We start from the raw sequence: 18,253 nt of genomic DNA on the forward strand, positions 1-18,253 counted from the left end.
ATTTTAATATCATCTCACTTTTTGAAAAATTCTTAGTAATCCTGCATTACATATTTGAGAAATTTTCCCTGCTTTCCAAGAATTTGCGTGCTTTAAAAATTACTTATTTATGGTTTAAAAAGACACTGTTAGTAAAACTGCCCCACTCTAGATAAGTGGTCTAAACCTGGAATTATGATGATCTGTAAGTTGTTGAAAGAAATGATTATAATGTCTATTAAAAAGTAATGTTTCTGGGGGCGCCTGGGTGGCTTAGTCGGTTAAGCGTCCGACTTTCGCTTAGGTCATGATCTCGCGGTTCGTGGGTTCGAGCCCCGCGTCGGGCTCTGTGCTGACTGCCAGCTCAGAAGCCTGGAGCCTGTTTCAGATTCTGTGTCTCCCTCTCTCTCTGACCCTCCCCTGCTCATGCTGTCTCTCTCTCTCCTAGAAATAAATAAAACCTTTAAAAAAAAAAAAAAAAAAGTAATGTTTCTGTTTATTTTTCTTTACCACTTATCACGGTTTTGCTTTATGTGTTTGATGATAAGTTATTTGGAGCATAAGCCTTAAAAACTGTTGCTTCTTTTGTCAGTATATACTATTATCAATATAAATTGCACATTTTCTTCCTTTTGATATTTTTTACTTTTTAACTTTAATATTTCATCTGCATATTTTTAATAAATCATGATATATCCTATTATTTTAATTTTGTAGTCATTGGTATTTTTACTGTAAGCAGTATATTGTTAACCTTTATTTTTTAATATATTATAAAACCATATATCTTGGAGTTTGTAAATCTTTTAGGCTTACTTAGGTAATTACATATTTATTGTCTTTTCAATATTGTTTATATATAATTCATATTGTTTATGATCATTTTAGCTAATTTTGTTTTTGCTGCTTCTGTGTTATAGCTATTTTATGATATCTATAAATAAGCCCAATGATTTATTAGACATTAATCCTTGTCCATATTACTGGTGTTTACTTTTATATTTTGAAAAACAACATTAAATAGTGATAAAATATTTGTTAAATCTCCATTATTTCAGTTGAAAATTTTAGTATAATTTTGCTGATCCCAGACTTCCCAAAAAACATAAAGTATCCCAATTTTTACTGTTATTGGAAGGCTAAGAGAAGTCTCGCTTAAGAATAGATTGGAAGACTGAAGATAGGGGCGCCTGGGTGGCTTAGTCGGTTGAGCGTCCGACTTTCGCTTAGGTCATGATCTCGCGGTTCGTGGGTTCGAGCCCCGCATCGGGCCCTGTGCTGACTGCCAGCTCAGAGCCTGGAGCCTGTTTCAGTCTGTGACTCCCTCTCTCTCTGACCCTCCCCTGCTCACTCTCTCTCTCTAGAAATAAATAAAAAAAAAAAAAAAAGGAAGACTGAAGATAGATATATTGTAAGGAGCTAACAAGAAATAGCTTCAAGGTAAACTGAAACAGGACAAGCTTCTAAAATGGCTGCAGGTTGGAGTGCCTGGGTTGCTCAGTTGGTTAATCTTCTGACTTTGGTAAAGGTCATGATTTCATGGTTTGTGCTCTCCACACAGAGTTGACTTCAGATCCTCTGCCTCCCTCTCTGTCTCTGCCCCTCCCCCACCTTGCCCCCCCCTCTCAAAATAAAAAAATATTAAAATAAAATGACTGTAGGTCAAATTCTTATTAGAGGAGTTAGAGATGTAATTTCAAAGACCATAACTTAAAAACAAACCTGGAATGTAAAAATAAAATGAGGTCATAAGGCATGAAAAAATTGATGTAAAGAAGATCATGTACACATGGGAACCTTGTGGATAATTTGGAGTGAGCATTGGTGGAGGTCTTTGATTTATCTTTATGGGAATTGTTGGTATATAGCCAATAATATGTCAGGTTGACTTAAAGGATTTCAGTAGAGATAGTGTTACACGAATTTAAATCAGAATGAATTCTTGAGTAACTGGAAAGTCAGAAACTTCGTAGTATAAATGAAACTTTAACTGACTCTTAAAGGAGAGAGAAGATGTGCACAAACATAGAAAATGGAAGAATGCAATCTCACTGTAACAACAATAATTAATCTACAATTGTGAAGAGAAGGGTCAGTAAGGACAGACTGAATATCTGTGCAATATTGTGCCCATTCTTTTTTTTAAGCTTTTATTTTAATTCCAGTTAGTTAATATACAGTGTTATATTAGTTCCAGATATAGATATAATGATTCAACAATTCCATACTCACTCGGTGCTCATCATGAGAGTGCACTCCTTAATCCCTATCACCTATTTAACCCATTCCCCCCACCCACCTCCCCAATGGTAACCATCAGTTTGTTCTCTGTGGAAAATAATTTGTTTTCTTGGTTTCTCTTTCTTTTTCTCTTTTTCCCTTTGCGCATTTCCTTTGTTTCCTAAATTCCATATGAGTGAAACCATAGATAATTTGCCTTTCTATGATTGATTTATTTCATTTACCATTATACTCTCTAACTCCATCCATGGCATTGCTAATGGCTATATTTCATTCTTTTCCATGGCTGAGTAATATTGAATTGTATGTATACATATATATATACATATATATACAACATATATATATATAACATATATATATATATATAAAACACATCTTCTCTATCCATTCATCAATCAATGGACACTTGGGCTGCTTCTTATCTTAGCTATCATAAATAATACTGCTATAAACATGGTGTGTGTATCCCTTTGGATTAGTAGTTTTGTATTCTTTGGGTAAATACCAGTAGTGTAATTGCTGGATCGTAGGGTAGTGCTATTTTTAACTTTTTAAGGAACTCTGTATTGTTTTCCACAGTGGCTGCACCAATTTGCATTCCCAGCAAGAGTGCAAGAGGATTCCTTTTTCTCCATATCTTCACCGACACCTGTTGTTTCTTCTGTTTTGATTTTAGCCATTCTGACAGGTATGAGGTAATGCTTCATTGTAGTTTTGATTTGCATTTCCCTGATGGTAAGCATCTTTTCATGTGTCTGTTGGCCATCTTTATGTCTTTGTAGAAATGTCTGTTCATGTCTTCTGCCCATGTTTAATTGGATTATTTGGTTTGGGGTGTTGAGTTTCATGAGTTATTTTGGATTTATTTTTGTGTATGGTGAAAGAAAGTGGTGCTGCTGACCAGTCTTGTAGGGGAAGTACTAGCCAAATGAAATATAAACATAATTATCATCTATGTTTCCCAGTTCTAGAGGAAAATCTGCCCATTTCTCCTGTAGTCTGTAAGCTCCATTAGGGCAAAGATTGTTTTTATCATCTTGACTAATATAAACCCCCTACTTACCAAAACCCTAAGAGTTAGTACATGTTGAATAATTGTGTGTTGAACAAAAGAAGAAAGGAAGATGATAAGCTTTTTTTGTGTTTTGGGTGGGCTAATGAGTTTTGCACTCATTAGCCATCACAGCCTAATTTAGGTTGTCACAGAGCAAATGCTGAATATGTTGAAGAAAATCAAATATAGAAATGGTGCATAGTGAAAGGATTTTTTCCCAACTGGGAAAGCATTTATCTTGCAGGAGTTTGAGTTGGTGTGTTTGTAATATAAATTTTTTCCATTAACATCAGAGCCAGCATTCTTAATAGAATGATATGGAACATTACAACAATTAACCATTATCAGATACTTCACTGTACTCCACCCACATACCAGTAAAATGTCTTTGTCTTACTAATCTGGGTATTACTAAAGATTACTGAAGATCACTGTAACATTTTCAAAACCTTTTGAATTTTTTCTTTTTGCCTAACAGAATATCCTAAACACATCCAACAATACTATTTTTAAGAGACCAGAGTAAATAAAAACTGTATAATTAATAAACTATATAAATAAACTTTATCAATCAAACTATGTGTTAAGGAAAAGATTATTAAATGAATAAAATGGATGGAAACAATCAGATAATGAATCATCAATAGTCTTCAACTGGATTTCTTAATACCAAACTGAACTCAAATGTTCTGTTTTTTCTCAAAGTATGTATAGATATTTGTAATCAAAATCTGAAATAAAGTAGGATAATACTGAACCATTTCAATAGTCAAAGAATTATTCTGAAGTAAACACTGCCACTTGTACAGAATGGTCTACGTTTCCCATGGCGGGAACTTGTTTGAGGATGTGTGTTTTGGGTGGCAAAAAGGTGGTTACCTAGCAACAACCCCTCCTCCCAAGTCTCTGCTGCTAGAATGGTATTGTTCACGTCAGCGAATTGATTACTTGTTTGCTGAATCAAAAGAGAACAATGTAATAATGTGGTAGGGTATGAATCTCAATCATAAAAAACTCCGGTTTTTCCTCTGTGCTGGATCAGTTTCTCACTCCTCATCTGGTGCTGATAGAAGCTGTCTAAAGAGATTGGATAATAAGTAACATGCTATTCATCAAGTGAAAATGATGGAGACCTCTGACATTTTAATTAATAACATTTATTTCAGTTTTCTTTTAAAGCAAGCAATGAAACAGTTACTATATCCAGGATAGCATTAGCTCTGGGCAAGAGGTAATTTTATCACAATGTGTCCTTAGAAATGAGACAGCCCAGGGTGGGATAGGGTTCTGTAGAAAAAGAATTTAAACAGTCTAGACAGGTTTTAGATGACAGCATCTTGCCACCTGAAGGTAAAATTAATGAGATACTAATTTATATAGAACATACAAATAAGGTACTTCTGTTTACAATAAATGAGTGTAACCATATGTTAGCAATAACTTAGCCAGCAAACACATTTTAGTGAACCTCACACTATATATTTCATTTACCTATGGTATGCATCACAAACACAAATGCCACTGTCTCTTTCATCTAATGAAAGTCTATTCCTAGGGCCAATCCCACAATCCCACAAGCATAACTGAGGAAGCAAGTAATTTGAATGAAGTGAAAAGATAAGGGCACAAAACACAGTTTCTGCCAATGGAAAAAATTAAATACAGTAAATTGGTTTGTGTGTTTTCATAGCATGACAATATAAGGTTTAAAAAAATCTGTTAGAAGAATGTTAAAATGCCAACTATGTGGGAGCAAGTAGAAAGGGAAAGAAAAGGACTTTGGTTCATAGAATTTTCCATGATGCAAAAGACTGAAGCTAATTTTTCCCAAGACAGAGTCCTGACGCTCAGAGCGACTGCTTGCCAATGTGCAGGAAACTGTCACTTGTATAGTAGCTTTCTGAGAGTCACCCAGTGCCCTTTCCTCCCCCATCCCAGTACACACTAAATGTCATTTGCTCACTGAGCTCCAGAGCAAAGAAATTATTTACGAAGCAATAATTGATAGTTGGAGTTACAGCCTGAGTTCTCTCCTTTGGAAAATTGCTAAACATTTTTAAAAGGCACACTCTTCTGATTAAAATTAATCAGAATCTGACATCATATATTTTCCAGTTCCTCAACCCCAAAAATATCATCAGTTCAGAAAAAAAATGTTTTCCTTTGAAAATTACCAATAATTATCAATATAATTCATTTTCAATTTCAGTCTGATTCTTGTAACTATTTTGCACAATCCTATTGGAAGTCAGGGCTTTTAACCAGAAATGTCATTCCAGGAGCAGTCTCATTATATGCAAAAGTCATAACAGAGAGTGAGTCTAAATACAGAAGGGATTATTCCCATCTGTTCCTAAGTACTTTAACTGGTCAAATGTCAGATATTAAAGGGAAGAGCGCTGACAGACAGATGGAGCAACAGCATCAGCAAAATGTTTGGACTATTTATTAGAAAATAAGTGATTATAGTGGGAAAACTGTTGTCTTATTTCAAACGGATCAATGTGAGGTGGATCTTTTCTAACGAAGGTAAGACATATCAAAGAAAAATTTAGAAAGCAAGAAAACATATTCTTGCATGTCACAGTGTTCATTTGATGCAGAGATTTCTCTCTTCTCACTCTTACCTGAAACCATCTCTGTAAATTGCATTATTCTGATAACTCACAGACACATTTTTACTGATTTAGATGATCAGAAGATTTTCTATTAGGAACTGACACGAATGAGTTTGGAGGCTCATTTCCATGTGCCTGTGAGCCCCCACAGAATAGCAAAGCTAATCTCCAGTAGTCCAACAGTTAAAATCATTGATGAGTATGTGTTGAATCCTCAGGAGAGATGGGAGGAAGAAAGAAGGAAAGGAAGAGGAGAGGCTTGGAGGGCGGAGGGGAGGGAGGCAGGTGCTGATTTCAACCCTGTAGCGTCAGGATTGCGTCAATTCGGGTTTCAGCCACGTCTAGAGTCTCAGAGACGAGCTTCTCAGAAGAGCCAAAACAGGAGCAGGGGTGGCAAATCACTGTGTGAGGGCGAGTGGACCCCCGCCCCCCTCTGCCTCCTCCCTGTTCCAGGCGCAGGTCCTCTGGGCTCTGCGCTGTTGTTTTCAGCACTCGGGAAAGCCGGCGCTTCAGATCCAGGCAAGTGAATCAAGCCAGGGAGTTTTCCGTTCAGCACCTCGGACAGAACACGCAGCAAAAAATGGCTCCGATCACTACCAGCGGGGAAGAATTTGGTAAGCAAGTTACTCAACTTACAACTGCGGTTGTTTCTTGAATACTCCAGGGTGGGCTGTGATGTTATTGTTGTTATTTTTATTTTTCCAGGGGATGTTGAATATAGATTTCCCAATTAGTTAATCTGAAAAGAAAATGAAAACTGTAAAGGGGCAATCGTGGCTTATCTGTTGTTTCTTCCTTCCTCCCTATCTTTCTCCTTACAATTGCCTTCTGCTAGGGAGATTTTACATCCAAGAAGTTGCTAAACATTCAGGTAGCTCTGTAAATTGCAGCACGCGCTAAGTAAAGGAAAGGGGGTCTGTTGTTTGCAGTTGGTTTCATTAATTCTGTAGGTGATTTTGATTTGTAGGTAAATCTGTATTTAACTTACCAGGAGAAGCCAATGTTTCTGTGATTACATAAGGGTTTGATCTCGGTATAAAACAACTTGTATGTTCGTGGTTTGGGATGTATATTTTATTATAGTGTGTACCATAAGGTTGTTTTTCTCTGCTATGTTTTCCTTGTATTCTTGAAATATGTTCCTAGTGAAAAACACAGAATCCTATGATGCTAGGGGGATAAAGTGGTATTTGAAATGAACCAGCTTGGCCCATGGATTTCACAGGTGAGGTAACCAAAGCCCAGAGAGATAAGGGAAGTATTGCAAGTCAAACAGTTAACTAAAAGCTTTGGAAAGTAGAATTAGGACTCCTATTTTCCAGTTCAATTTCCCTTTTCCTATACCAAATTTTTGACACTATTTCTCTCCTTCTCTCTTTCAGTAAATAAAATCAGATTTACTTCAAATTAAAAAGTAGTATTGTTAGGTACCATTATATTCCAGAGACAAGAGGTAGAGTTTTACTTACTTTACAAGTATTCAAAATATCAAGAAATTTTATAGAGGTTTTGTGAATAAGGAATGATAACTATAAGTCCATCATAATTGTTATTTAACTGAGTGAAATGACTGAGGTTTTTGCTCTCAGAAGCTTAAAATCTCATTGGTAGAGAACATACAAGGAGTAGGTGAGTCTTTCCATGATATTATACAGTGAATATTTTGCCTTGTGACTTAAGTATTAAATAGAGACAATCTGTGACATTATATTCAGAAATGAGTTTCCTTTACAGGCTTCCATTCGGGTGATTGGGTTTATATTATTATGATATTTATTCTCAATTTCTGATTGGAAAATAAGAAATTTTCTAATACTGAGACATTTTCAGAGATTGTGCTAGTGAAAAATATGTTTCAGCTTGAGCCATTGGGCTGTTTAATAAAAACAAAAAGAATCATTTTCTATTGCTTTTATTGTTCGCCTAGAATTGCCTTAGTTCATGACTTTGGTTTTGCTCACTGGCCTTGGATTAGAGAGTCCAGTAGTGAATCCCCACTTCCCCAAAGACTTAAATAGAAGAAAAAACTGAAAAGCAGATGCTAAGTTTAGCTGCTTATCTTTAGCTCTTGCTTCATTCTTTTTCTGTAGCATTCACTGCTTTTTCTACTTGGGGAATTCAAAGGCTTATTTTTCATCTCTCCATGATTCAGTTTCTTGATATAATTAAACTATAAAATTTTTATTGTTGTTTTTTAATCTTCTTATATATGTCTGCTCTTATTTGCTATTGCTGATTCTTATATTCTTTGAGCTCAGTTTTGAAATTATGAAGTAGATAGGCAGAAGATTTGGAGGGTTGGGAAGGGGGGGTAACAAAAGATTGCTCTTTCAGGGGTTATTCAAACAAGCCTTAACCCTTTCCTGACTGGGACTTTTAACTTTGTTATTCACTATTTGGGATAAAAATAGATAAGAATGACTAAATGCAGATAATATTACATTAGTTATATTCACTATGACTACATTAAATATTGACTTGATGCACCGTGTCCAGATATAGCAATACTGCTTTTACTTACTCACTGTTACTAATCATTTGTTTGAGAAATATGCTTACATATGGGACATGATATGCTTCATGCATAATCAATATTACCTAATGTCAGTAATTTAATGTGCCCTATTCAAGGAAAGAATGCCAAATTCAATTTGATTACCATTTGCCATGTGGAAATATGCTAGAAAAAAAATCAGTTATGGATAAAATTGAACTCTAAATTATCTATACTCACTCTTCTCATTACATGTTAAGAAACGATGATTCATTCATAACCATTGTTTGGTTTTTATCCTACTTAGGTGTAATTAACTTGTTCTTTGGACAATTCAGTGTTTGAGAAATTTTGGGTCTGTGTACAATGAGTTTGTAGTGTTAAAAGTTATATAATATTAATATCCTATTGTTCATCTTTTTTGTTCTTTTTTTCCTAATATATGTAACATTTATCTTACCAGTGCTCCATAATTGGGATGGAAATTATTGATAAGTTTGTGATAATAGCAGATAATGTTCCTCCATTTCTTAAAATTACTGGAACCAGTTAGCCCCTAGATGTTTGCTGCTTGAATCCAGGATATATAAAGAACTACTAAGAATACAAAATTCTCAGTATTTCAAAAATATGCATTTAAAGCTCCATAGTCAGTAAAATTGATGCTTCTGGAAAGCTTCAAAATGTCAAGAAACCATAATGAAATTAGTACTGACCTACCATGCTGTAGTTGACTCATGGTATCTGAGAAAATAAAGGTAGGTCAGGGTCATTTAGCATCCTCCATCCAAACGTAGACCCAGTTTCATCTTCTCATTTTATTTATGAAAAAAATACCAAAATGAAGAAGTTTCTGTTACACTGCATTTTTTTTTTGCATGTTACACAGTGGATGTGTTTATTCCTGAAGGTGACATAAAATGTGTACATAGCTCATACCCAGAAAAGTCAGAAAGTAATCCAATCTGTGCAGCCTACAACATTTGCCAGCTCCAGTATGCTTTTCAAGTAGGCTCATGTCTCCAACTCTGCTCCTTTAATGTATGTTATTGGTCATTTGATTTTTCAGATGAAATCCCCACAGTGGTGGGGATCTTCAGTGCATTTGGCCTGGTCTTCACAGTCTCTCTGTTTGCATGGATCTGCTGTCAGAGAAAATCATCCAAGTCTAACAAGACTCCTCCATATAAGTTTGTGCATGTACTAAAAGGAGTTGATATTTATCCTGAAAACCTAAGTAGCAAGAAGAAGTTTGGAGCAGATGACAAAAATGAAGTAAAGAATAAGCCAGCTGTGCCAAAAAATTCATTACATCTAGACCTTGAGAAGAGAGATCTCAATGGCAATTTTCCCAAAACAAACCTCAAAGCTAGTAGCCCTTCTGATCTGGAGAATATGACCCCAAAGCTCTTTTCAGAAGGGGAGAAAGAAGCTGTTTCCCCTGATAGCTTAAAGTCCAGCACTTCCCTTACTTCAGAAGAGAAACAGGAGAAGCTTGGAACCCTCTTCTTCTCCTTAGAGTACAACTTTGAGAAAAAAGCATTTGTGGTAAATATCAAGGAAGCCCGTGGCTTGCCAGCCATGGATGAGCAGTCAATGACCTCTGACCCGTATATCAAAATGACGATTCTCCCAGAGAAGAAGCATAAAGTGAAAACCAGAGTTCTGAGAAAGACCTTGGACCCAGCTTTTGATGAGACCTTTACATTCTATGGAATCCTCTATACTCAGATCCAAGAGTTGGCCTTGCACTTCACAATCTTGAGTTTCGACAGGTTTTCAAGAGATGATGTCATTGGAGAAGTCCTTATTCCTCTTGCAGGAATTGAATTATCTGATGGAAAAATGTTAATGAACAGAGAGATTATCAAGAGAAATGTTAGGGTAATTCATTTTTAGTGTTTAAAGTATTTATAAACATTATTTTATTCAGCTTCTTTGTATCTAGGGGGCTTTCATTAAAATGATAAGTTTTATACATATCATCTTTACCATGTTTAATTATTATTAATCATAATCAAATGGGGAGAAAGGGAATAGAGGAGATGAAACAAAATTGAACCCGCAACTGAAATGTTTAAAGTATTTTAATTATATCAAATAAATAGACATCCTTTATGGATATTTAAATAACATGTATACAAATATTTTTGTTAATTTCTATCTTAAGTATTTTGACTAAGACTGCCACTTAAGCTAAAATGCAGGCAAGTATTTCTTATTCATAAGCAAGTTAACAAAGATGTTTCATAATTGAATTTGAAATTGAAATTGGAATATAAAATTAAATCAGTTTATCCTGAGGATTTGGAAGTTGTAGTGACTTTTCATGGAATTGCTTTTCAAGGAAATGACATCACATCATATTGAATTATAAATGTTCAATGTGTTGTATGACAAGACCTGAGTCATTCTGCCTTTGTGGCTATACTGCTTTGGTAGTTCTGAGGCTATTATGAGATATCAAATTAATCTTAATTACCCTTTAAATATAGAACTCAATTGATTTAAACTATAGTATTGCAGAAAGATTCTGTAGAATACTATAAAGCTCACCTTTCTTTGTTTGTTTAAATTAATGAAAAGTCAGAGTTTAGAAATATTAAGTAGCTTGTTTGAGACACTCAGATGTTTAGCGGTATAAGAGAAATAAAGGTCTACTCTTACTTGGACTGCTTATTCATATAATAACCCCATGTGTATATAGATTGAAGTGTTAGGAGCTCTGACCAGCCATCATTCTTAGTTATAATCCAGCCCTGAGTTTACATTTTGTTACTATCAGTTAAAACTTGTACTTTGAGTTCTTGGTCTTTTAGCTAATGGCTTTAGCATTCAAATGAAATCTAAGTAGCACACAAAGAAGGATCTTATGATACTTTCCAAAACCAAAGTATTAAAAATTGAATAAGTTCCCTCAGAAACTTAATTCATTTCTTGGATTAAATGAGGACTTTGAGTGGGGGCTGAGGACAGAGAATTTTAATTCCATCAGCCCTGTGAGGCAGGAGAGTGGTGGCAGTCAGAATAAATTTCAATTAGTCTGAATTCAAATTCCATTAACGTCACTGTTTAAAAAAAAAAATAGAAATCAAATCAAACTTAACATGAATCCTTTTGCCCTATACAGATCCTTTCAAATGATTAGACAATTTTTATTCCTAATAATAACTTCAAAAAGTAATTATTTAGTTAAAAAGCAAAAGTTAAAAAAAATCCTCTGTAGAGGCTATACTCTAGATATCTTTAAACATTTCTGGTAATGGGTGTGGCTAACTCATCACAAATTTTAACATCTTGTAGTACCTAAAAACACCACAAGATGGCAGCCAGTTGTTTTTAGAAAGTGGTAGTAGCTTGCAGTTACTCTTGGATTCCTTAGCATACTAAAATAAAAATAAGTAGGAAAACTACATATAAATATCAATACTTTATTGCTTTAAAATGTTACTATAAGTACAAATTTCAAACCTAAAAAATAATAATAGTATTTATTCCATATCTCTCTTTGTTTAGAAGTCTTCAGGACGGGGTGAGTTACTGATCTCTCTCTGCTATCAATCCACTACAAATACTCTCACTGTGGTTGTTTTAAAAGCTCGACACCTGCCTAAATCTGATGTGTCTGGACTTTCAGGTAAGAATGCTTCTGAAAAATTCAGTCTCAGTAATACATTGGTGAAATAGCAGCTTACCTGATTTTGATCTGCCTTTTACTGATAGTTTCAAGTGATGTGATTGTTTTTCCCTGTTTCTCATTATGGAATAACAATGTGAGATAATGCTGTTAGCGAGAAAAATAAAACTACATAGTTCTATGATCTAAGCCCTTGCTAATACATGGTAGATGTGGCAATTGTTTGAAAGAAGAGTTCTTAATTTTAGTGTTTTTAATGAGTCAACCTATACTTACACTTCTGTTGTTCTTTTTATCATTTTTCCTTTAATTCCTTATGTGTCTTCTTGAAGAATTAGCTCTTAGTTTTGTGACTAATTAAAAATAATTCCTTGTATCATATAGTGAAAAGATCTATGGTTAAAATGACCTGAATTCAAATCCTAACCCTTCCATTTTAGCATATAACCTTGGCTATGTTTCATAATCTCTACAGACACTAATAAGTAGTAATACTTGCCTTGAGAGAGATTGTAAGGACTAGAAAGATAGACTTCATTAAATATCATTTAGCTCTATTATTATTATTACTTTTAATAATGGCGTTTAGACACATGGTCTTAAATGTTTAGATTAGGAAGCTAAAATGAGTTCATATGCTTCCACCAGAAAGAGGAAAATATAATATAATTAAATTGTGAAAAAGTAGCATGATCCTAAAATCCACATATTAAAGGAAGATCAACTCTGGAAAACAGGAAGCAAACTCAGCAGGTGATTAAGGAAGCACAAAATTTAAAGCAAAAAAGGACATTGCCACTGTGAATTCTAAATACCCCTTCAATAGAAAGAGCAGAGAGGTAGAAAGGTTTATCCAAAGTCAAACAACTCAGAAAGGTTAGATCTTATCTAATGTTTTTTTTCTTCTATATTATTTTCTGGAATTAGTTATATGTAATCAGAATGTGCAATTGGAATATTCTCTTTTCTTCCCCTTTATATTATCTCATCTTCCTGCCCTACACTTAGGTTCCCATCCACTGGTTTAGAACAGTTTTCATATTGCACATTCTTACATATTGTCAATTTGTTGATAATAGAGAAGCCAAGCTTTATCTATGTTTTCACTTTGTTCTGACTCATTTTCATTGCAATCTCATTTTATTGGCACACAGTAACCTCCTATGGCACCATTATATTGAAATCAGCTCTCCAGCCAGGTTCTGCCAGTGTAACATCTGTTTTTACCATTGCAGATCCCTACGTGAAAGTGAACCTGTACCATGCCAAAAAGAGAATCTCCAAAAAGAAGACTCATGTGAAGAAATGCACCCCCAATGCAGTGTTCAATGAACTGTTTGTCTTTGATATTCCTTGTGAGGGTCTTGAAGAGATAAGTGTTGAATTTCTGGTTTTGGATTCTGAAAGGGGATCCAGAAATGAGGTGATTGGGCGGTTGGTCCTGGGAGCAGCAGCAGAAGGGACCGGTGGAGAGCACTGGAAAGAGATCTGTGACTATCCCAGGAGACAGATTGCCAAGTGGCATATGCTATGCGATGGGTAGCATCCTAGACATGATGAGTTGGAACTTAATGATTTTTACTAGGCAAGGAGCAATTTCCTTTCTTCTTTTTTTTCTGATACATGATTGCAAGCTTGTGACAACAAGCTGTTTTTTTTTGTTTTTGTTTTTTTGGGTTTTTTTGGTTAGAAATGGATTGAATTAGCAAACCAGAAAGTAACCGTCAATGTGTATCATGATCGTTTCCCCCAATATTAAAGAAGTTGGATAGATTTTCATGAGGTATTCAATCTCTCCTGCAGGTTACCAGAGTAGCCAAGCTTTTTATGAATATCTCAGTGCAATCCCAATGCACTGGTTTGGAAGGTGGTGGGCTCATGTCACTAGAAGGCAATGCAATTTAGGATTTAGAAATGAAAAGCATGCTTTCTCTTATGAAAATTCATCCATTTTTCTTCAGATGGGGAAATCACTTTTTCTTTAAATCCAAAGATATTAAGGAAATGTTCTCTAGTTTGTTTTTATCCATCATGTCATGTGCAGATGGTTGTCTTGCATATAAAAGTATATGTTCATTTCTTTTTAGTTTGTAATTATTTGATACAATTTTATTATATAAGGAGTAACTTGGTTTTGCTTCAAAAGGACAGTGAACAAGCTGAGAAATCATTTTATCAAAGGGCTGAGTTGAGAACACTGTGGCTGAAATATTATTTTCTCTCTCCTAAGGTTATATGTGAGTCAAAATGTTGTAAAATATAATCTCACATAAGAACTTGAATTATTCACTGGCTATCACAAACATCAGTGTGGTCTAAGCAAGCCCTGTTTACCTTTGTTAAGTTATGAAATTAGTTAGTGGTAAAGAAATAAAGTTCAGTTAGAAATCCAGTTGGAAATGCAGCTTCCTGAAAGGAAATATGTATAGTATGCAAGTGTACATTCAAGGCTATCCCTCGTACGCAGAAAGGGCATGGCTGACTAAGTCTTTGTTTAGCTTCTTCTCCCTCAGAAAGGATTAAACTAATATTTGGAAAGAAACAAACAAGACTTGAGTTTTATCCACTGCCAGCTAGAAAACATCATGTAAACCAACAAAGTAATGACTAAAAAATAGTTATACAGCAAGCCTAATATAATTTACACGTGTTCACACAAAATGTATTTAGGCTGTCAAATTAGCACAACAAAGTATGTTTCACTATCTTTTCTAGGCTAATGTGTCTTGAGCTATTGTCTGTGGAACAGTTTATAGATTTGTGTCTTGTATGGTTTTCCAGTGCCAGGGCTCTGAAATTCAATAAAAACCTGCTAGAGCAAAGTGGTGCCCTGTGATTACTTGAAAGAATGAACTTGAGATACTGTCACCATATTTCAGTTTTTAGAGAGTATGAGTGAAACTGGGTACAGTTGAATTATTAAATATGCAAGTTAGAAATGAAGTCTACTGAAAAATTTACATTTTGAGTCAGGTTTTGTGTCCGTACTTGAGCAGTTTTTGAGAATGTGTTTGATATCACAGTGTTTGTAAATTCTATGACAATGCATTTTCAAAACAACTTATACATGCTTTTTATGACTATGCCTAATGTAAAGAAAATGTTTTACATTCCGTATGTACAAAGATTGAAGTCAACCTCTTTTTTGTGCTTTAAGATGACTTTGGGATTAAAAAAATATTCCCCAATCATTGTCTTTATTCCACCAGAAAGTCATGTCACAGAATTTCTATGAAAGCAACATGGAATGAATTTTAGTTAGTGCGTGGTTTGGGGAAGTCAAATGGCCTTTTAATGTATGTATATGTGGTTCAATAGGCCATGGAATATAATATATTTTGGAGCTCTAAACAGTTGTGAGGAGTCAGCTCTAAGTATCCCTCACAGAAACCAGAAGTTAATGGTCATACAAAGTAAAGTATTGTTGTTGGAGGGAGATTTTTTTAAAGTAGAACAACAAAACCAACAACAAATACTTTTAAAATTACAATGACTAGTTTGTAAATAGTTTTTAGTTTTTAAAATTTAAAGTGTTTTTGAGTGTGAAAAGTTGAGTATAACTCTTTGTAACTGCTTTTAAGGAAAGAAAGAAGGAAAACTAGAAAGGAATTGAAACAGGCAGGGACATATGCGATCCCATCATCTCCTGGAAATTATACTGTTTTATAATGTATTACAATATCAGTGTGAATATCTTGAATTCTGTTACAAATCCTGCGCTGTATTAAACATGTAAATTAATTGTTTGTCTGATTAGCCAATCCAACCACCCTAACGGGGAGGTCTCCATGTCTGAAGAACTGTGTAACTCAGTAACTGACTTGTTCTGATGTTGTAACTCAATAGAAGTGATTTGGAAGGAAGCATGGTGTATGAGACAGTGTCTGTTCTTTCGTGCCAGCTCTGTATGATGTTTGTAAGACCATGTTTGTAAGACATGAATAAATTGCTGCTTTTGCCCAACCCATTTCACCTCAAACTTTCTGCCAATGGACTGTGTAATAAGACTTGTCTTATATCTGTCTCAGCTTTAAGGTTCCTGAATAGATACCCTGGCATAGAACAGGGATCATCAGTGATTCAGCACCAAGGTCTTTAATGTGTCTTATTTTATTTTGTTTAATCCTCATAACAACCATCTGAGACAATTATCATTTTCCCTATTATACGGAAGCAAAACCTGAGACTCAAGGAGCTTAGGTATTTGGCTCAAGTGCACATGGAAGGGAACTAAAAGGTTTTCATGACTTACCACACTCTTCCCTCTCTGCCACACCACACACTCCTCAAGGAGTCCTCATCAACCAGTTCTGCTAGAACCTTACGGAGGCATATGCCCAAATTCTTTGACTTTTCCTTTCTACATTATATTCACTTTTCCATATTTTCTTTACTTTTTTCAGTACTATCACCATTCTTTATTTTCTCTTCTTTGTTTCTCTTTTATGATCTTCTTTCCTTTTCTTTTTTTAAATTTATTTTATTTATTTCTAGGAGAGAGAGAGACAGCGTGAGCAGGGGAGGGTCAGAGAGAGTGGGAGATACAGACTCTGAAATAAGCTCCATGCTCTGAGCTGGCAGTTAGCACAGAGCCCGACGCGGGGCTCGAACCCACGAACCGCGAGATCATGACCTAAGCGAAAGTCGGACGCTTAACCAACTAAGCCACCCAGGCGCCCCTCTTCTTTCCTTTTCTTAATGTTTATTTATTTTGTGAAAGAAGGAGAACACGTGTACCTGTATGTGCGTGGGGGAGGGGTAGAGAGAGGGAGAGAGAATCCCAAGTTGGTTTTGTGCTGTCAGTGCAGAGCCTGACATGGGGGTCAAACTCACCAACCATGAAGTCATGACCTGAGTGGAAACCAAGAATGAGATACTTAACCCACTAAGCCACCCAGGTGCTCCATCTTATTTCTCACTTTAATCTTTTTCATTACCTATTTTATATTACTGCCTTTTGTTTTCTGTTTCATTTTTCCCATGTCCTTACACTGGATTCGTTTGGTTAGAAAAATGGTATGGAAATGGAAGACTTATTTCTTGTTAGAAAGGGGGAGGAAAAAAACCTCAGGATATCTGCAATGTTCCCATCAAATACCAGCTAAGGTGAATGGGAACTATGAGGTCTACCACTGGAGGATCAGCCATCGTTTATAGCATCAGTTTATCGAGAGGTGTTCTGTGTTAACACACGGAAAAATGGCCTTATAAATGGCATGCAACTAGAATTGGTTGTCATTTTATTTTTCTTGCAAACCATATTAACTGTGTCAGGAAGGTGCACAGGTATGTCAAAAGAGTTAGTTGGCCATGATATTTATGTGTTCAAATATATTTTAGTTGCCAAAAGCAACCAGAGACACTGAGGAGATTTTCTAAGGGAGTAAGTAAGTCATTAAGGAAATGCTAATTAAAACCACAGTGAGATATGACTGCACATCTATTACAATGGTTGAAATTTAAAATTTTGAACATGTCAGTGTTAGTGAAGATTTAGAGGAACTAGGTCATTCCTACACTGCTGGTGGGATACAAAATGCACAGCTAGTTTGGGGACCAAGTAGTTTCTTAAATCTTAAACATACATCTACCGTATAACCCAGTCATTCCACTTCTGAGTATTTAGTAAGAGAAATGAAAGAATATATTTACACAAAGATTTGTACACAAGTTTCCATAGCAGCTTTATTTGTCATAGATAATAATTATATTCAACCTAAGTGGTCATCAACAGGTGAATGCTTAATGAATTGTGTTACATCTGCACAATGAAACCTACTCAAGAATGAAAATAAATGAACTACTGATATATGCAATAACATATGTGAATCTTAACATTAATTATGTTCACTTAGGCCAGATAAACTCCTCTGGCTCTCCAAAAATATAGAGTACATAATGTAGATTTCATTTATAAGATATGTTAGAAAATCCAAACTAATCTGTAATGATAAAAAGCATATCAGTATTCACTTAGGATTTAAGGAGGAAGTATGGAGAGGTGTGAGAGAGAGAGGTTAAAAAGGAACAGGAGTAGACTTTTGGGATGATGGATATGTTCGTTTTCTTGTTTGTGATTATTGTTTCAAGGTTATATACATGTATCAAAATGTCAAATCCTACACTTGAAATGTGTGTAGCTTATTATACATAAAGATGTTATGAAAATAAATTTGTTAAGAAAAAAGCGTATAAGATACAAACCACTTATAATCAAAATTTTACAA

At 35.1% G+C, this 18,253-nt stretch overlaps 1 protein-coding gene across 1 annotated transcript; it reads left to right on the forward strand.

Annotated features, from left to right (window-relative positions):
- The first annotated feature begins 6,365 nt into the window (after positions 1-6,365).
- Positions 6,366-13,984, forward strand: SYT4 (synaptotagmin 4). The gene is made up of 4 exons (XM_039257172.1): positions 6,366-6,509; positions 9,459-10,273; positions 11,906-12,026; positions 13,262-13,984. The coding sequence occupies exons 1-4, from the start codon at positions 6,476-6,478 to the stop codon at positions 13,567-13,569; spliced, it is 1,278 nt and encodes a 425-aa protein (XP_039113103.1). The 5' UTR covers positions 6,366-6,475; the 3' UTR covers positions 13,570-13,984.
- Positions 13,985-18,253: the final 4,269 nt, after the last annotated feature.

Source organism: Hyaena hyaena, unplaced genomic scaffold (genome assembly GCF_003009895.1).
Source record: "Hyaena hyaena isolate Hyena2069 unplaced genomic scaffold, ASM300989v1 scaffold_604, whole genome shotgun sequence".
Classification (NCBI taxonomy): Eukaryota; Metazoa; Chordata; class Mammalia; order Carnivora; family Hyaenidae; genus Hyaena; species Hyaena hyaena.

Excerpts from the sequence above, each read along its gene's own strand:
- SYT4 (XM_039257172.1), top strand. The coding sequence starts at position 6,476 with ATGGCTCCGATCACTACCAGCGGGGAAGAATTTG. Across the intron at positions 6,510-9,458 it reads TACCAGCGGGGAAGAATTTG|ATGAAATCCCCACAGTGGTG; the intron begins GTAAGCAAGTTA and ends TTGATTTTTCAG. Across the intron at positions 10,274-11,905 it reads TTATCAAGAGAAATGTTAGG|AAGTCTTCAGGACGGGGTGA; the intron begins GTAATTCATTTT and ends CTCTTTGTTTAG.